At 47.5% G+C, this 15,137-nt stretch overlaps 1 protein-coding gene across 3 annotated transcripts in view; it reads right to left on the reverse strand.

Annotated features, from left to right (window-relative positions):
* Window positions 1-15,137, reverse strand: part of BTBD10 (BTB domain containing 10) — a 43,203-nt gene that overhangs the window by 2,503 nt on the left and 25,563 nt on the right. For all 3 annotated transcript variants that reach the window (XM_044270226.1, XM_044270227.1, XM_044270225.1), the window contains 6 exons: window positions 14,399-14,595; window positions 6,781-7,066; window positions 5,914-6,016; window positions 1,953-2,073; window positions 1,512-1,709; window positions 607-717 (listed from right to left, as the gene is read on the reverse strand). In XM_044270226.1, coding sequence (XP_044126161.1) covers window positions 607-717; window positions 1,512-1,709; window positions 1,953-2,073; window positions 5,914-6,016; window positions 6,781-7,066; window positions 14,399-14,595 — 1,016 coding nt within the window. The remainder of the gene's footprint in view (window positions 1-606; window positions 718-1,511; window positions 1,710-1,952; window positions 2,074-5,913; window positions 6,017-6,780; window positions 7,067-14,398; window positions 14,596-15,137) is intronic.

Here is a 15,137-nt window from a genome sequence, read left to right on the forward strand (position 1 = left end):
GATAAGAATTTTAGAAGCAAATCTTAAACATTTTAAGAAAATTTCCAAGACCCACTTTATTAAAAACACTTATTTTTATCCCACTTTGGGACTTCAACTTCTGGGGTCTGCTCCCTCCTGTATTGTACTGCTGAGCCTGTCAGTTTTTACACTGACGGCCTAAGGGGCTGGATCTCGCAGGCTTCCGTAGAAGGCAAGTCCCGATGTCTATGAAATCGGGCTGCCTTTCTAGCCATCGGGTCCCTGTCACTGCAGGGACCCGATAAGGAAGGATCCTGTAACCTCAGCAAACCCCCCTGCATGCTGTAGTCAGCTTTGACCGTGGCATACAAGGGGTTACTACACCGGCATCAGTGAAAACACAGATGCTGGAGTATACAGCAGGGGCACAGCCGTGACTGCTGGGTCCGTGCCGCTGATAGGGCAGGGGTAGCTCCTGCACCCACAGCAGTATTCTGGTTGTTTGACGTTATCCCCCATTCACAGGGCTGTGTGGACATAATGGGAGAGACGGCCACAGCTTCTGAAGTAGTCGCTCTGCAGGTAACGCCTCCATATTTATAATCCTGTACCATAAAATGGAGGAGATTCCGGGAAGACGCTCACCTTCAATGCCTAGCCGGATCTTTTTAAGTCCTCTCTCCTTAAGGACAGACTTGGCCACATCCCTGTTTTCTATGTACTTGAAGAACCTGTACAACTTGGTGCTGTAAATAACTGGAGAGAAAAAAATATATATATAAGTATTAAAGATCTCAAAGCAGCATAAAAACAGTATGGGGGTCATTTATTAACCAGAAATACGCCTATATTAGGCATATTTCTGCTGCAGATTGTGGCACAAAGGTCCTTTGCACCGCAATCCGCAACTTCACCCCGCTCATGTCAGTTCTAAAGAAGTGTGCGGGGCGATTTAGGCGTAGAGGAAGGTCTAAATGTAAGACAGCAAGGAAGCTCAGAAGCTGCCTAACATTTAGACGGGCGCTGGATACACAGAAGTTATGTAGAGACCGGCGCGGATACATAACTCCGGCGGATCCTCCGCCATCGCAGGGATTAATTAAGAACGGCATCTAAAACGCCAGTCTTAATAAATGTGCGCCATTGTACCCAAGAGCTGCTGGTTACTGCTGAAATTCACAAATCCTGAAACACCTGAGCTCTCAAGACGCAGTGGAAACTAACCTCCCTGTACAGCACCAATATGGCAACTGCGAGTGAGCGCTTTTTCTGGTTTTGAACATGGCTTCAGCAGACACGAGCTATGGCTTCTGCAGCCACAAACAATGGGAGGTGCCTCAAGGCAAAAAAATAAATAAAAATGCAATAATTCAAACCAAACCGTACAAGCAGGAAACACTAAGTTTTTAAAACATTTTAAAAGCATTCCAAAGTTTATGAATAATTTTCAATTAAAACTAAACAACATTTTTTGCTTAAAAGTGGAAAACATCATTTCCACCCACTATGGACTTCTTGAAAATAAAGCAAAACTACTATTCGCTACATACTTTGAGAATATTCCTCTCCCATCTGTGGTGGGTACTCTTCGTCCCAGTCCACCACATCGTCATCGGTTAGCACCACGATATGGCACTCCCTCTCTCCGCTCTGAGCGCTGGCAACCATCAAGGGCAGGATCATCTCCTCCAGGTAAAACTCAAACTGTCTCCGAGCCCCGTCATTGGACAGTTCATGCATGAGCGCACCTGGAATAAGTGACATTAAGAAATCAAATGCAGACAAAAAAATGGTGACAAAAATCTGGAACAAGACACAAAGGCGCAGAAGCGGTTACAGATTTAAAGGCACAGGACGCAGAATGTGTCAAAGCAGAGAGAAGCGAGATGTCACAGAGATGGTGACTGCATCATTTATCTGTGCTGCCACACACGAGAGGATGTGAGATGGAGAGCAGGACAGACACGGAGACGCTTCTGCCGGATACTTACTGAGGTCTCTACATTTGATAGTGCTATACTCAAACGAGATACAGAGATAGTCGCACGCTTCTCTGAGCTCCGGGATCGATATTCCGTCCGGACAGCGAATTATCCCGGTCTTGTAGTAATCCTTATTTTAAAAAATAAAAAAAAGTTAAAAACCCATAAGGAAGCTGGGAGGAAAAAAATAAAATAAAGCGAAGAAGAGGAAGTCTGGGAAATGCAGCGAACAGAAGAGCGATAGCTGGAGATGAGCGAATTTCATATTTTGAAAGTAGTTTGCGCTTTGTTTGGTGGTAAAAGCAGAATTGCGTTATGGATTCCGTTACCACCGACCATAACGTAATTCCCAGACTGATTGCATAACCGAACGCCTTTGAGACATTCCGATATTCATTCCGTCATAATAGAAGTCTATGGCCTGCATAATGGATCCGTCCCGTTTCAGTTATGCAGGGAAGTCCTCTCCCGATCCAGAGTCCTCACCCGCATAACGGAAACGGGACGGATCCATTATGCAGGCCATAGACTTCATTATGACGGAATGAATATCGGAATGTCTCAAAGGCGCTCCATCATAGAATTTAGTTATAGTCCGTGGTTACGGAATCTAGAGGGCAATTCTGCTTTTACCACCAAACGAACTTCATAACATGAAATTCGCTCATCCCTAGTCAGAGCCTTGGACTGATGTCGTAAGTATTACAATTCTGTAGAACATGTGACAGCGTCACTGGCCTATACAATTCTTCTATCCCCCCCCCCCCATTAGTAACCTGCCTGGGGAGCACTGGGAACGTCTTCAGACACCTTCACAATCCCCATAATGAGAAAGTGAAAACAGAAGCCCTGAGGAGGAAAGAACTGCCTGTAGAGCTCAGAGACAGGATTGTGTGGAGGCACAGAACCTTTCCACTGCACTGAAAGATCCCAAGATCAGTGTCCTCCATAATTCTTACATGGAAGGAGTTTGGTGGGGCAGCCAGCTCTAGGAAGAGTCCTGGTTCTTCCAAAGTAATCAGGGGTAGAAGGGCCCTAATGAGAAAAGTGACCAAGAAACTCATGGTCACTGCAGCCTCCACTAATCTGGGCTTTATGGCAGAGTGGCCGGAAAGAAGCTTCTCCTCAGTAAAAGGCACACGAAAGCCGCCTGGAGTTTGTAGAATAGCACCTAAAGGATCTCAGACTGTGAGAAACTAGACTCTCTGGTCAGATGGAACTTTTTGGCCTCAATTCTAAGCATAATGTCTGGAGGAAACCAGGCGCCGCTCATCACCAGCCCAATACCATCTCTACAGTGAAGCATGGGGGTGGAAGCATCATGCTAAGGGGACGGAGACCAGTCCGGGTGGAGGGAAAGCTGAATGGATACAGGTTCAGAGATACTCTTAGTGAGAACCTGATCCAGAGCTTTGGGTCAAACTCTCCTACAGTACAATGACCCTAAACACACGGCCAAGACAACACAGCAGCGGCTCAGGGACAACTCTGGGAATGTCCTTGAAGGGGCCCAGCCGGAGCCCTGAACCCAATGGAGCATCTCTGGAGAGACCTGAAGAAGGCTGTCCACCGACCTGACAGAGGTGAAGACTTATGTCCCGAGTACAGGGGGCTCCAAGAAGACTTATGTCCCGAGTACAGGGGGCCCCAAGAAGACTTATGTCCCGAGTACAGGGGGCTCCAAGAAGACTTATGTCCCGAGTACAGGGGGCTCCAAGAAGACTTATGTCCCGAGTACAGGGGGCCCAAGTGTTGTGGCTTTTCTGACAGTTCTGCTGATATTTTTCCCACCGAAATAGACCATAATGTCCATCAGGATCCGTCACGGCTCCAGCAGAAGCCCAGGCACAGGAGTGAACAGAGCCCAACACCTGCATAGTAGTGCACTGCTCCCTACTTTATTTCTAATAAACCCCCATCACATACAGATCTATACAGGACAATTTAGCAGCGCAGGAGACGCCAAGTGAAAGGTATCAGTGCAGCCGCTAACGCCAGGATGAGTGAAAGAGACCGATTACTCGTTATCTGGCAAGAACAGGAAAGAGTTAATGATCAGTGATGGTTTAAAGGGGGGAAAGTAATTCTGGCTAAAAGCTCTGTCTGCAAAATAACTAAATGGAGGAATGTGCCAGACTCCTCCTGCACACGGTTAATGCATTTAAAGGGCCAGAGCCAAGTTTCCACTGATCCTATAAGGACCGCTGCTGATGAGCACAGACTACCTATAATGCAGGGAGAAAGCAGCAGCTGCCTGGCATTGATCATCTAGACTGCGGCTGAGACAGCAACCTCACCGGAGAGGACGTCTCGCTCTGGAATGTGACGTTTCTTGACTACGTCTTTAAAGTGCTGAGATTATATAAAGAGCAGCTCTGCCACCGCATTGTGTTCCACTCGCCAAAAATGTCATTAAGTGCAGCACAAGACACTGGAGCGAGATGTGGATTATGACGCAGCCCAATAATAAGAACACCCTAAAATAGACTATAGGGATAGGAGCGAGCCAGAAATAGCTGGAGGGCCTCTGACGACAGATGGCCGCAGACGGCCTCGGAGCACAGATCCACAGACATGGCCCTGCGTAGTGAACAGCGCCGCTCACGTCTACAGGCCACGTCTCGTACTGCAGTGAACAGACAGGTTTATTTTATTTCTTCTTAATCTAACCTTACAGAAACCATGATCAAGTAGGGCCTGTAAGAAACCTCTCTGCCGTCCCTGGGTCCTTCGTTCTCCAACAGAGAAGGGACTGTGATGTCTCTGCGCTCCCAGTTCCTGATGGGCCTCAGGGTCGGTGTCGCCTGTCCTCCATGTTTTACAGCAGCTCTCCCCTCGCCTCCCTGTACTAACCCTAACCCGGTTACACCTAACGTCATGCCATTCTCCTCTCGTCCACACCCAACACTTTAATTGTGGATAATCTGAGACAGCAAAGCTTTACATAACCCCCGTCCCCATTAAGGGCCACTTACCACCACTAAACCTATTGTCATCACAGCCCTAATAACCCATCTGGCTGCCCCTTCTAGTTTATTTCCAGATATGTTTCTGTAAAGGCTTCTATTTCTCATCAAGTGAATCGTCTTGGCCAGGCATGCTCAACCTGCGGCCCTCCAGCTGTTGCAAAACTACAACTCCCAGCATTCCCGGACAGCTATCAGCCTACAGCAGAGCATGGTGGGAGTTGTAGCTTTACAACAGCTGGAGGGCCGCAGGTTGAGCATCCCTGGTCTTGGACATCTGCCATGTGCCGTTCCCCTGCTAATCCTCCTGGAAATGCATGATTAAATTGCCAACTGGTCGTTACCCTTCCTCTTGACAATTTTCTTGCGTCACTACAGCCGGTGAGGGTACTTTCACACTCGCAGCAGGATGGATCCGGCAGGCTGGTCTCCCTCTCGGATGCGTCCTTCTGCTGTTTCGCCGCTCCGTCCCCATTGACTATAATGGGGACGGGGGCTGAGCTCTGGCGCAGCACGGCGAAAGCCGCTGGACTAAAAAGTCGGACATGCAGGACTTTAGTTCGGCGGCTTTCGCAGTGCTGCGCTGGAGCTCAGCCCTGTCCCCATTATAGTCAATGGGGACAGAGCGGCGGTCCGGCGAAACAGTGGAAGAACGGATCCGACATGGAGACCAGCCTGCCGGATCCGTCCTGCCGCAAGTGTGAAAGTAGCCTTATGAATGAGCAGCGTCAGACTAACAGGCCCCCCACGGGAATGGCAAGTTATCCATTTAGTAGTACACTTCCAGGAGGAATACACAGGGACACTAACACATGAAGATGCTCCAAAATGGTATTTATTAGGAGAGACCAGTTGGGCCTTACTGATCCTTTATAGTTTGTTATAAACCCGAGTAAAGCTGGACTAAAACCTCTTACATTGAGCACAGACGACCAAGTAACAGTTATAAAATCTTTCAGAAATAAGGCGAGAACAGAGATAGCAGGAAAGCAAGAAATTCTCACCAGAATGGCCCGAAACACAGTGGAGCTGATTCCCTCCGCCACTTCAAACTCTCCCTTGTCATTAGGACGCGTGAAATTATGTTCTCTGCCAGATCCAAACATCCTGTGCAACGAGATCGGCACAGGTCAAGAGACAGACAGAAGCAACTCCGCAGACAGACGTCATCTGCTATGACTATGTACACAGCTCCGCTGCAGAGCTATGTGTCTCCAAGGCTCCAGATACCAAGGTGCTAGGCGCTGTTCACATCACGCTGGAGGTATACATCAGTGCGTACAAGTCCCCAAACGTGATGTGAACACAGCCCAACAACTGCGGGTTCAGACTGCGCAGGCTTGCTTGCAGGGTGTAACCACAGAGACTCATGGCTCTGCATAGGAGCTGTGTACACAATTTTAGATGCACTGAATGCAAAGTGGACAAACCTTTTAAAATAGCAGTTCCCCAATATTCAGCAGAACCATTCCCATCTGCTGCAGGAGCGACTGAAAATGAATGTGCCCCACAAACTAAGAGTGTGCGCAGGACACAGACTCCAGGCCTTAGGGCGCCGTCACACGCGGCAGAAAATTCTGTGACTGAAAATCTGCTCCAATCACCCCGATGGGGTTTACAGAAATCCATGCGCTTCCCGCCTCACTCAAAATGAATGGAGCGGATTTTCAGGCGCAGAATTTTCTGCCGCGTGTGAAGGCGCCCTTACGTCCCCTGGGCCGTCTAGCAGCTGAAGGGAGAGATTCTAAAGAACATGACATTAGGGAATTGTTAGTTAGGTAACTGCATTACAAATTAGCTCCAGACTGGAGCCTGCAGAGATGTAAGAGAACGGCCACTGAACAGACAACCACGAAATGCAAAATACCAACCTGCCCAGCATAGTGTTTGGCTGTGCGGTGAAAATGGCGGGGTCTACAACAAATCTGGTGTTGTCCACTATCAGGGTGACTCTCTCGGCGGTGCGGATGCTCCGCGCTCCTTCCTTTACATTCTCGTACACAAACACCATCTCCCCAGCGCTCTTACAGTTCCCTTCCGAACTCGACTGGCTACTGTTTCGGCTACTGAGCCCAAAACTACTACTGGAGCCGTTGGGGGAGGTTTTCTGAGGGCGGGGGCTGCTCGGCCGGGATGAACAGTATTCCTTCTCTCGATCTATAAAAGAAAATCAAGTCTTTAAGCACTCGGACCGGAAGCGAGACATTTTCAGCTGTAGACGTACAGGGAGCCACACTGGTGTGCACAGTAATTGAATTTCCAAGCACTCAGGACTTGCACAAGGACCTGGCCTGTTACGGTAAGGGGGCCGCCGTCCATCAGGAAGCCCCCAATTCACTTACCTACATGAAAATCACAGAAACTGAAAACTCACAAGTCTTGACATAAAACAAGTGCTCATCTTATACCAGCATGGAATCATGACGCCATGCACTGACCCAGAACAGGGAGGAGTCAATGAATTAAGGCGGAGCTCGCAGAGCGCGGTGTGCAGCCAATCAGAGGTCTAGATCTGCAGCGCTGGCAGGATATGGCAGAGTCCATGTAGCCACACATCAGTCCTTAAAGAGGTTCTCCGACTTCGCAGATGACATTTAACATGTAGATCCAGTTAATACAAGGCACTTACTAATGTGTCGTCATTCTCCATACTGATACATTGTTTGGCTGGATTCATGTCTCCATCACATCATACACGGCTCCTATCCAGGGGTTACGGCTCGGAATGAGCGAATTTCATATTTTGAAATTCATTTTTTTAGGTTCGGGTTGCGGTATAATCTAAATAGCGTTATGGATTCTGTTACCACGGACCATAATGCAATTCCATGAACGAATGCACAACGGAACGCCTTTAGAGGACTCCAGCTTAACGGAAACTGGACGGATCCGTTTTGCAGCCCATAGACTTCTATGACTAAAGGCATTGCGTTATGGTCCGTGGTAACAGAATCTATAACGCAATTCAGATTCTACCACAACCTGAACGTCACAATATGAAATTCACTCATCCCTAGTTACGACCATCCTGTAATCCAGCAGCAGTGGTCGTGCTTGCACCAGCCTACGTGCGCTCCCATGGTCTCGACCAGCAAGGGCCAGCGCTTTTTCCTATAGTGTGCAAGCACGACCACTGCTGCTGGGTTGAAAGGTGGTCATAACCATGGAAACAAGCCGTGTATAATGCGATGGAAACATGAATCCCGCAGCAAAAGGAGGCAATATGGAGAATCACAATACATTAGGAAGTGCCTTGTATTAACTTTATCTACATGATAAATGGCATTTGCTAAAGTGAGAGGACCCCTTTAATGACCGATTTATGAGGAACTGTGCAAGACATGCATTTACATGGACACCCCAGGCTCTAATAGCTCCGCCTTAATTCATTGACTCCTCCCTCTCCTGGAGCAGTGCATGACAATGCTTTTAAGGAAGCCTTATGCTAAACTTTTCTGCAGTGAGAGGACCCCTTTAATAGCCGCACTCTATATCCTTTGGCTTGATTTTCACTGGCACAAAGTAATTCCATTCTTATTGATGGTGGATGATCTTGTATCTGACTGCGGAGGGTCGCCTCAGGTCCTGGCGCGGAGATTTACTTACACATCATCCATAATGATCTCATTTAAAAGACTCTGGAATAATAAGACTTAAACCAATTGTGGAGGAAAAATTACATTAAATCTAAAACCCTCGGTGGAATAACCTGCCTCAACCCACAACTGGAAATGGCCGACTGGCGAGTCTTGTGAGGGTGAGGCACACGGGGCAGCCTCGATGCCTCCGCAATGTTCAGTGGCTGGATGATTTCACCTGCAAAACCACTGCAATCGGCCCTGCGGCTTCCTGGCACTTAACACCTGTGCCAATACCGCCAGGTGTTCTCGCCCTAGAGCACGGGTCAGCAAGGGCTCCAGCTGTTGAGACTACAATTCCCAGCATGCTCCAGTCACTTGTATGAAAGTTCCTGTAACAGGTGAGCAAGTGTGCATGCTGGGAGTGGTAGTTTCATAGCAGTTAAGGGATAACTGTCATATTTTCACTCAAAGTTAAATTTTCGAATATGTTGCTGCTGCTGTGGTGATGATCCATAATCACTAATTATTGTGTTCAATAAGATTCCGTCCATAGCAACCGCTCCTCACAAGACTTTTCTGACTATCTTCAGGATGGCCGCTGATGCCCTTACTCTGAGGCCAAGACCTCCCTCTACCCAGAATTCATTCAGCTCATCTCGGGAACGCGCAGCCTCACCTCAACCAATCGGCTTTCTCCAGACTTAAACACGCTCTCTTCCTCCTGAGTAGTTGATCGCGAATATTCTAAATCGCAAACTTTTAATCTCTAATATCGGCACTATCCCGGTCCGACGGGAGCACGCACGCAGCGTTCGGGATTGTCCACTACTACGTCCTCCGTCTTCTGTATATAGAAGATGGAGACGGAGGACACCTAGCAACACTGCATATTGCGTTGTTTTGTATCTTTAGATAGAAGGACATGGGGGCTCACTGCCGGTAACTATGGAATGGCTGCTACTAAGCCCAATGGCTGAGCACTCACCACCTGGACCCCAGGGAGAAACAAATAGGCCTGAGTGATAGTCTGAGTAATTTATTATAAAAAAATGCAGATAATGATATAAAGTGATAAGAAAAGATAAAACGTGATACACAAAAAATTACAATAAATATATTACAATATAAAACTCAATAGTAACTGAGGCAGTTGTATAAAGCAGCAATGTGTGTTGACAGCGTGGATGGAATCTGCGTCCCGATAGAAAGCAATAAATGTCTTTCAATATAATTAGAATGTTCAATTCTGAGACATCGATGCTAATATTGATCGTAACCGATATCGCATATACTGCTCCCGGCTCGATTATTAGTTATTGATGTGCTGGCAATAGAAAGTTCGGCATAAAATCGCTAACTGGTATACTGTCATTAAACTTCCCAGTGTAAGGCAATTGAAGTGCCGTACGACTTGCGCGCACAGTGGCGTCCCACGTGGCTTGCAATGTCAGATACAGCGGTACCTGGTTACAAGTTGTCAGCTGGAACGGTTCGACGGTCACTTGTCTGTGCGGTCTCCAGTTGCCTTCCGGACTGTCTCCAACCGTGGGGATTGTCTCCCAATTATCAGGACTAGGGATCGACCGATTATCGGATTTACCGATATTATCGGCCGATATTCAGGATTTTGAACACTATCGGTATCGGCATCTATTTTGCTGATATTCCGATAGTGTATGGGGAACACAGATCGCGCTGCTGACAGCGCTCTCCGTGTTCCCTCAGCAGCAGCACAGGGGAGAAGGAGCAGTGTCTCCTCCCCCTGTGCTGCTGCTGCCGCTGCCGCCAATGAAAGGACAGGGGACAGGAGGAGGGGAGGAGCTATGGCCACTGCTCCACCAATGAAGCTTAATCTATCATTCATTCATATACAGGAGGCGGGAGCTGCAGGATCACATAGCCGGCTCCCGGCCTCTATGAGCTGTAGCTGCGATCTGCGGTAGTTAACTCCTCAGGTGCCGCAGATCGCAGCTACTGCTCATAGAGGTCGGGAGCCGGCTATGTGATCCTGCAGCCAGCTCCCGCCTCCTGTATATGAATAAATGTGGGATTAAGCTTCATTGGTGGCGCAGTGCGCCCCCCCCCCCCCCCAGTGGTGGCGCATAGGGCCCCCCCACCCCAGTCGCAGTGCGCCCCCCCACAGGATTCCCTCTCCTTTGCTCCTCCGATCGGAGCCCCAGCAGTGTAATGCTGGGGCTCCGATCGGTTACCATGGCAGCCAGGACGTTATTGAAGCCCTGGCTGCCATGATAAGCTCCATGCTGCTGTGTGCACAAAGCACACAGCAGCAGGGACAGTGTGAGCTCCTATTCACCCTGATAGAGCCTGATAGAGCTCTATCAGGGTGAATAGGACAAGGGTTCTAGTCCCTAAGGGGGCTAAAAGTTAGTTTAAAAAAAAAGTTACAAAAAAAATAATAAAAACACCAAAATATTAAATATAAATGAAAAAGAAAGATTTACCAAAAAAAATACATTAACAATAAACATAAATTTTCAGCAGATTTGTGGGAATTTTTTTTTTTTTTTAAAAAATGAAAATTCCCAGAATATCGGTATAAATTATCGGCTATCGGCCTGAAAGTTCACAAATTATCGGTATCGGTATCGGCCCTAAAAAATCAATATCGGTCGATCCCTAATCAGGACCGCCGAATATTTAAGTTGCGACGTTCCTTATATGCCAAGTAAGAATCGAGCCTCTATGCTGTTGAGCCTTGCATAAATGAGGGAAAAGGTAGATAAATAGTTGTCCATCAGCTGATGTCTCTAAACAACCAGACGTGTTTTGGGGTCTTTTCCTGGTCCCTTCCTCAGTGGAAGTGCAGAACTTTCTATTGCCAGCACATCGATAACTAATAATCGAGCCGGGAGCAGTATATGCAATATCGGTTACGATCAATATTAACATCGATGTCTCGGAATTGAACATTCTAATTATATTGAAAGACATTTATAACGGGACGGAGATTCCATCCAGGCTGTCAACACACATTGCTGCTTTATACAACTGCCTCAGTTACTATTGAGTTTTATATTGTAATATATTTATTGTAATTTTTTGTGTATCACATTTTCTCTTTTCTTATCATCACTTTATATCATTATCTGCACTTTTGAATAATAAATTACTCAGACTATCACTCAGGCCCATTTGTTTCTCCCTGGGGTCTAGGTGGCGAGTGCTCAGCCTTTACAATTTTTAATGTTTTGTATCTTTTTCAGTGATTTTTAATTTCAAGTGTGCATGCTAGGAGTTTTGTAGGTTGTTGATCCCTACAACAGGCTCCATAGAAGACAACTAGGGATGAGCGAATAGACTTCGGATGAAACATCCAAAGTCTATTTGCATAAAACTTTGTTCTAATACTGTACAGAGCAGGAGCGCCGTACAGTATTAGAATGTATTGGCTCTGATGAGCCGGTTATTACTTTGCAAAGACTCCGCGCAATAACTTCATAAATCAATTTCTAGTTACTGTAAAAAAAAAAAAAAAAAACTTGAAAAAAAACAGAGCTGCTGCTCTGTACAGTATTATGGATCCGATAAACACACATACGTAAATAACAAAATATTTTATTAATTCATCACATAAAGGACAAAAACCGTAGACATGCACTAAATAAATAGCAGCAATAAAGTGGCGACACTGCAAATCAGCACCCCACCAGGGTAACAATGCGGGTGTATCCCCCAAGCGCACGTCACCTACTAGCCTGTGCCAACCTCATGGTTAAACGAGAACATTGTTCTCATACACAGGCCAGGTAGAAACGTGGGCTCAAAATAACAATATAATTGTTACCATGCTAGCTGTAATAGGAATATGAAATGGATGCAGTGTGTGGAAATTCCCCCTAACAGCAGCACCATAGCGTGCAATAATGCATCAACCATATAACACTGAACTGCCAGCATGGAACATACATATAATATCAGTTGAAGGGGAACCAACCTTGAGACCCTGGGTGCGCTCACCAGGGTCTCAAGGTTGGTTTCCCTTCAACTGATATTATATGTATGTCTACGGTTTTTGTCCTTTATGTGATGAATTAATAAAATATTTTGTTATTTACGTATATGTGTGTTGTTGTTTATCGGATCCATTTGAGTTTTGCTCACACATGGTTTTCTCATTGTTTTTGAGAAGCTTTTCGGTATTAGAATGAAGTTTTATGCAAATCGACTTCGGATGTTTCATCCGAAGTCTACTCGCTCATCCCTGGTGACAACCCACAGGGTAAGCGTACTGGGCTCCGGACACGTCACATCCTTCACTGTCGTTTTGTGCCCATCACAACTCTGCGATTTAGAGCATTTACGTGACGCTTTATACTCCTGTACAGACCGCGGAGACCTGGATTTCTCTCCATCAGGAATAATTTTAGTTTCTGAAGGTCACAAGAAAAAAATAAAAAATAAAAATATATGCTTTTATAGCACCTGCCCTGTGCTAATGCAGTCAGTATTGGGGATCATTTTGCTTTTATGATGAAAGCTGCAGGGTCGTTTCTCCTAGTCAGATCCATGTAAACTTTCACATCATCTTGCCCTGAAAATTCAGGAATTCTGTGATTCAGTCACATAATGATGCAGTTACCATGGAAAACCATTACAGCCACACATCCAGCAGACCGGGAACCATCACAATGCAGCCGATATCACGTTTTCTCCATGTTCCCAGTAAATTATATATGACGTTATATTCATCAGCCACAGCAACAGAATACGTAAAACACAGAAGACATGAAACGTATGAGGTTCTGCAGCAGCTTGGGCAGAGTAACGCATTATAACAGAGCAGCTGCTGAAGAACATCTTTTCAGAGGAGAGATGGGGCACATCGGCCAAGGGAGAAGAAAGTTCCTACCAAAGATCTGCGCTGATCAGCCATAACATTAAACCACCTACCGAATATTTTCTAGGCCTCCTTCATGTCACTGACCCATTGAGGTATGGACCCCACAAGATCTCTGACGGAGTCCTATGGCACCGGATGCTTTTAGTCCTGTAAGTTGTAAGGTGCCACTGCCTCTTATCTATGCAACGATTAGGTGAGTGGAATATGTCACATCCACATAATGCCAGGACCCAAGGTCTCCTGCAGAGCATCACTACCCTCTTCCCATAGTACACCTGGTGCCATCTCATCCCCAGGTAAGTGACGCGCACGAACCTGCCCGTGCACATGATGTAACTTGATTCCTCAGACCAGGTCACCTCCCTCATCTCCTCTGTAGGCTCTACCAGTGGTGGACAGGGGACAGCTTGGGCACTTGGATCGGTCTGTGGCTACACAGCAAGCTGCCCTGTGTGTCCTGGCACATGACTATCACCAGCAGTGACTGTTTCAGCAATCTGCACCCCAGTAGTTCCTCTGCTGACACATCACTGAGCGCTGGGCGTCCACGACTATGTTGCTGGTTCACCAGTTCTTCCGTGGACCACTTTTGGTAGGTACTAACCACTACATACTGGGAAACCCCCCATAAAACCTGCTGATCCCATCATCTAGACATCCCCCTTTGCCCTCGTCATAGTCTATCAGATCCTTATGCTTGCCCATTTTTCCTGCTTCCAACACAAAGCCTTCAAAGTTCACTTGCTGCTCGATATATCTTAGATGGACCTGCCCTTCAACCAAGCAGATGAATCAGACTGTATATAGCGGAGAACGATATATGCGGAACAGCATGAAGTAATACCAGACGAGAAACGCTGCGTGCAAGTTTCTATAAAAATAGCTTCTCAATCTCAGAGCAACTCCTACACAATGCAGACCGGATACGGCGCATGTGAAGGTAGGATAAATGAACGCGCGTCGCTCTCCAGCCTTCAATTTCTGCAATGCATTTATCAATGGAGGAACTCTGAGCCCGTATCGGAGGATCGCCAGCAGGCGACTTACCGCTGTGATGCTGCCGTGTAGGTGAGGTAACGTTTCGGATGCAGGGAGTCAGCTGGCTCTCTCCTCTTTCATGGGACGAGTCTCGAGATCTATCACTTGATCGGCGTCTATCTCGTGAACGTTCGTGACCGCCAGTGGCACCATGGAGACTCATCTTTGTGTGGCCAGCTCCTGCTCTAGCTCCTCGAGACGGAGTGCTGGAAAAGGAGGAACATTTGTTTACGTTAGAGAACACAAAAATGGGAAAATCAGCCATAAACACACAATTAGTTCAACGTGAAGGAGGGCGACAGGGGCCTACCACACAGAGGGGGCGACAGGGGCCTACCACACAGAGGGGGCGACAGGGGCCTACCACACAGAGGGGGCGACAGGGGCCTACCACACAGAGGGGGCGACAGGGGCCTACCACACAGAGGGGGCGACAGGGGCCTACCACACAGAGGGGGCGACAGGGGCCTACCACACAGAGGGGGCGACAGGGGCCTACCACACAGAGGGGGCGACAGGGGCCTACCACACAGAGGGGGCGACAGGGGCCTACCACACAGAGGGGGCGACAGGGGCCTACCACACAGAGGGGGCGACAGGGGCCTAACACACAGAGGGGGCGACAGGGGCCTAACACACAGAGGGGGCGACAGGGGCCTAACACACAGAGGGGGCGACAGGGGCCTAACACACAGAGGGGGCGACAGGGGCCTAACACACAGAGGGGGCGACAGGGGCCTAACACACA

Source organism: Bufo gargarizans, chromosome 10 (assembly GCF_014858855.1).
Source record: "Bufo gargarizans isolate SCDJY-AF-19 chromosome 10, ASM1485885v1, whole genome shotgun sequence".
Classification (NCBI taxonomy): domain Eukaryota; kingdom Metazoa; phylum Chordata; class Amphibia; order Anura; family Bufonidae; genus Bufo; species Bufo gargarizans.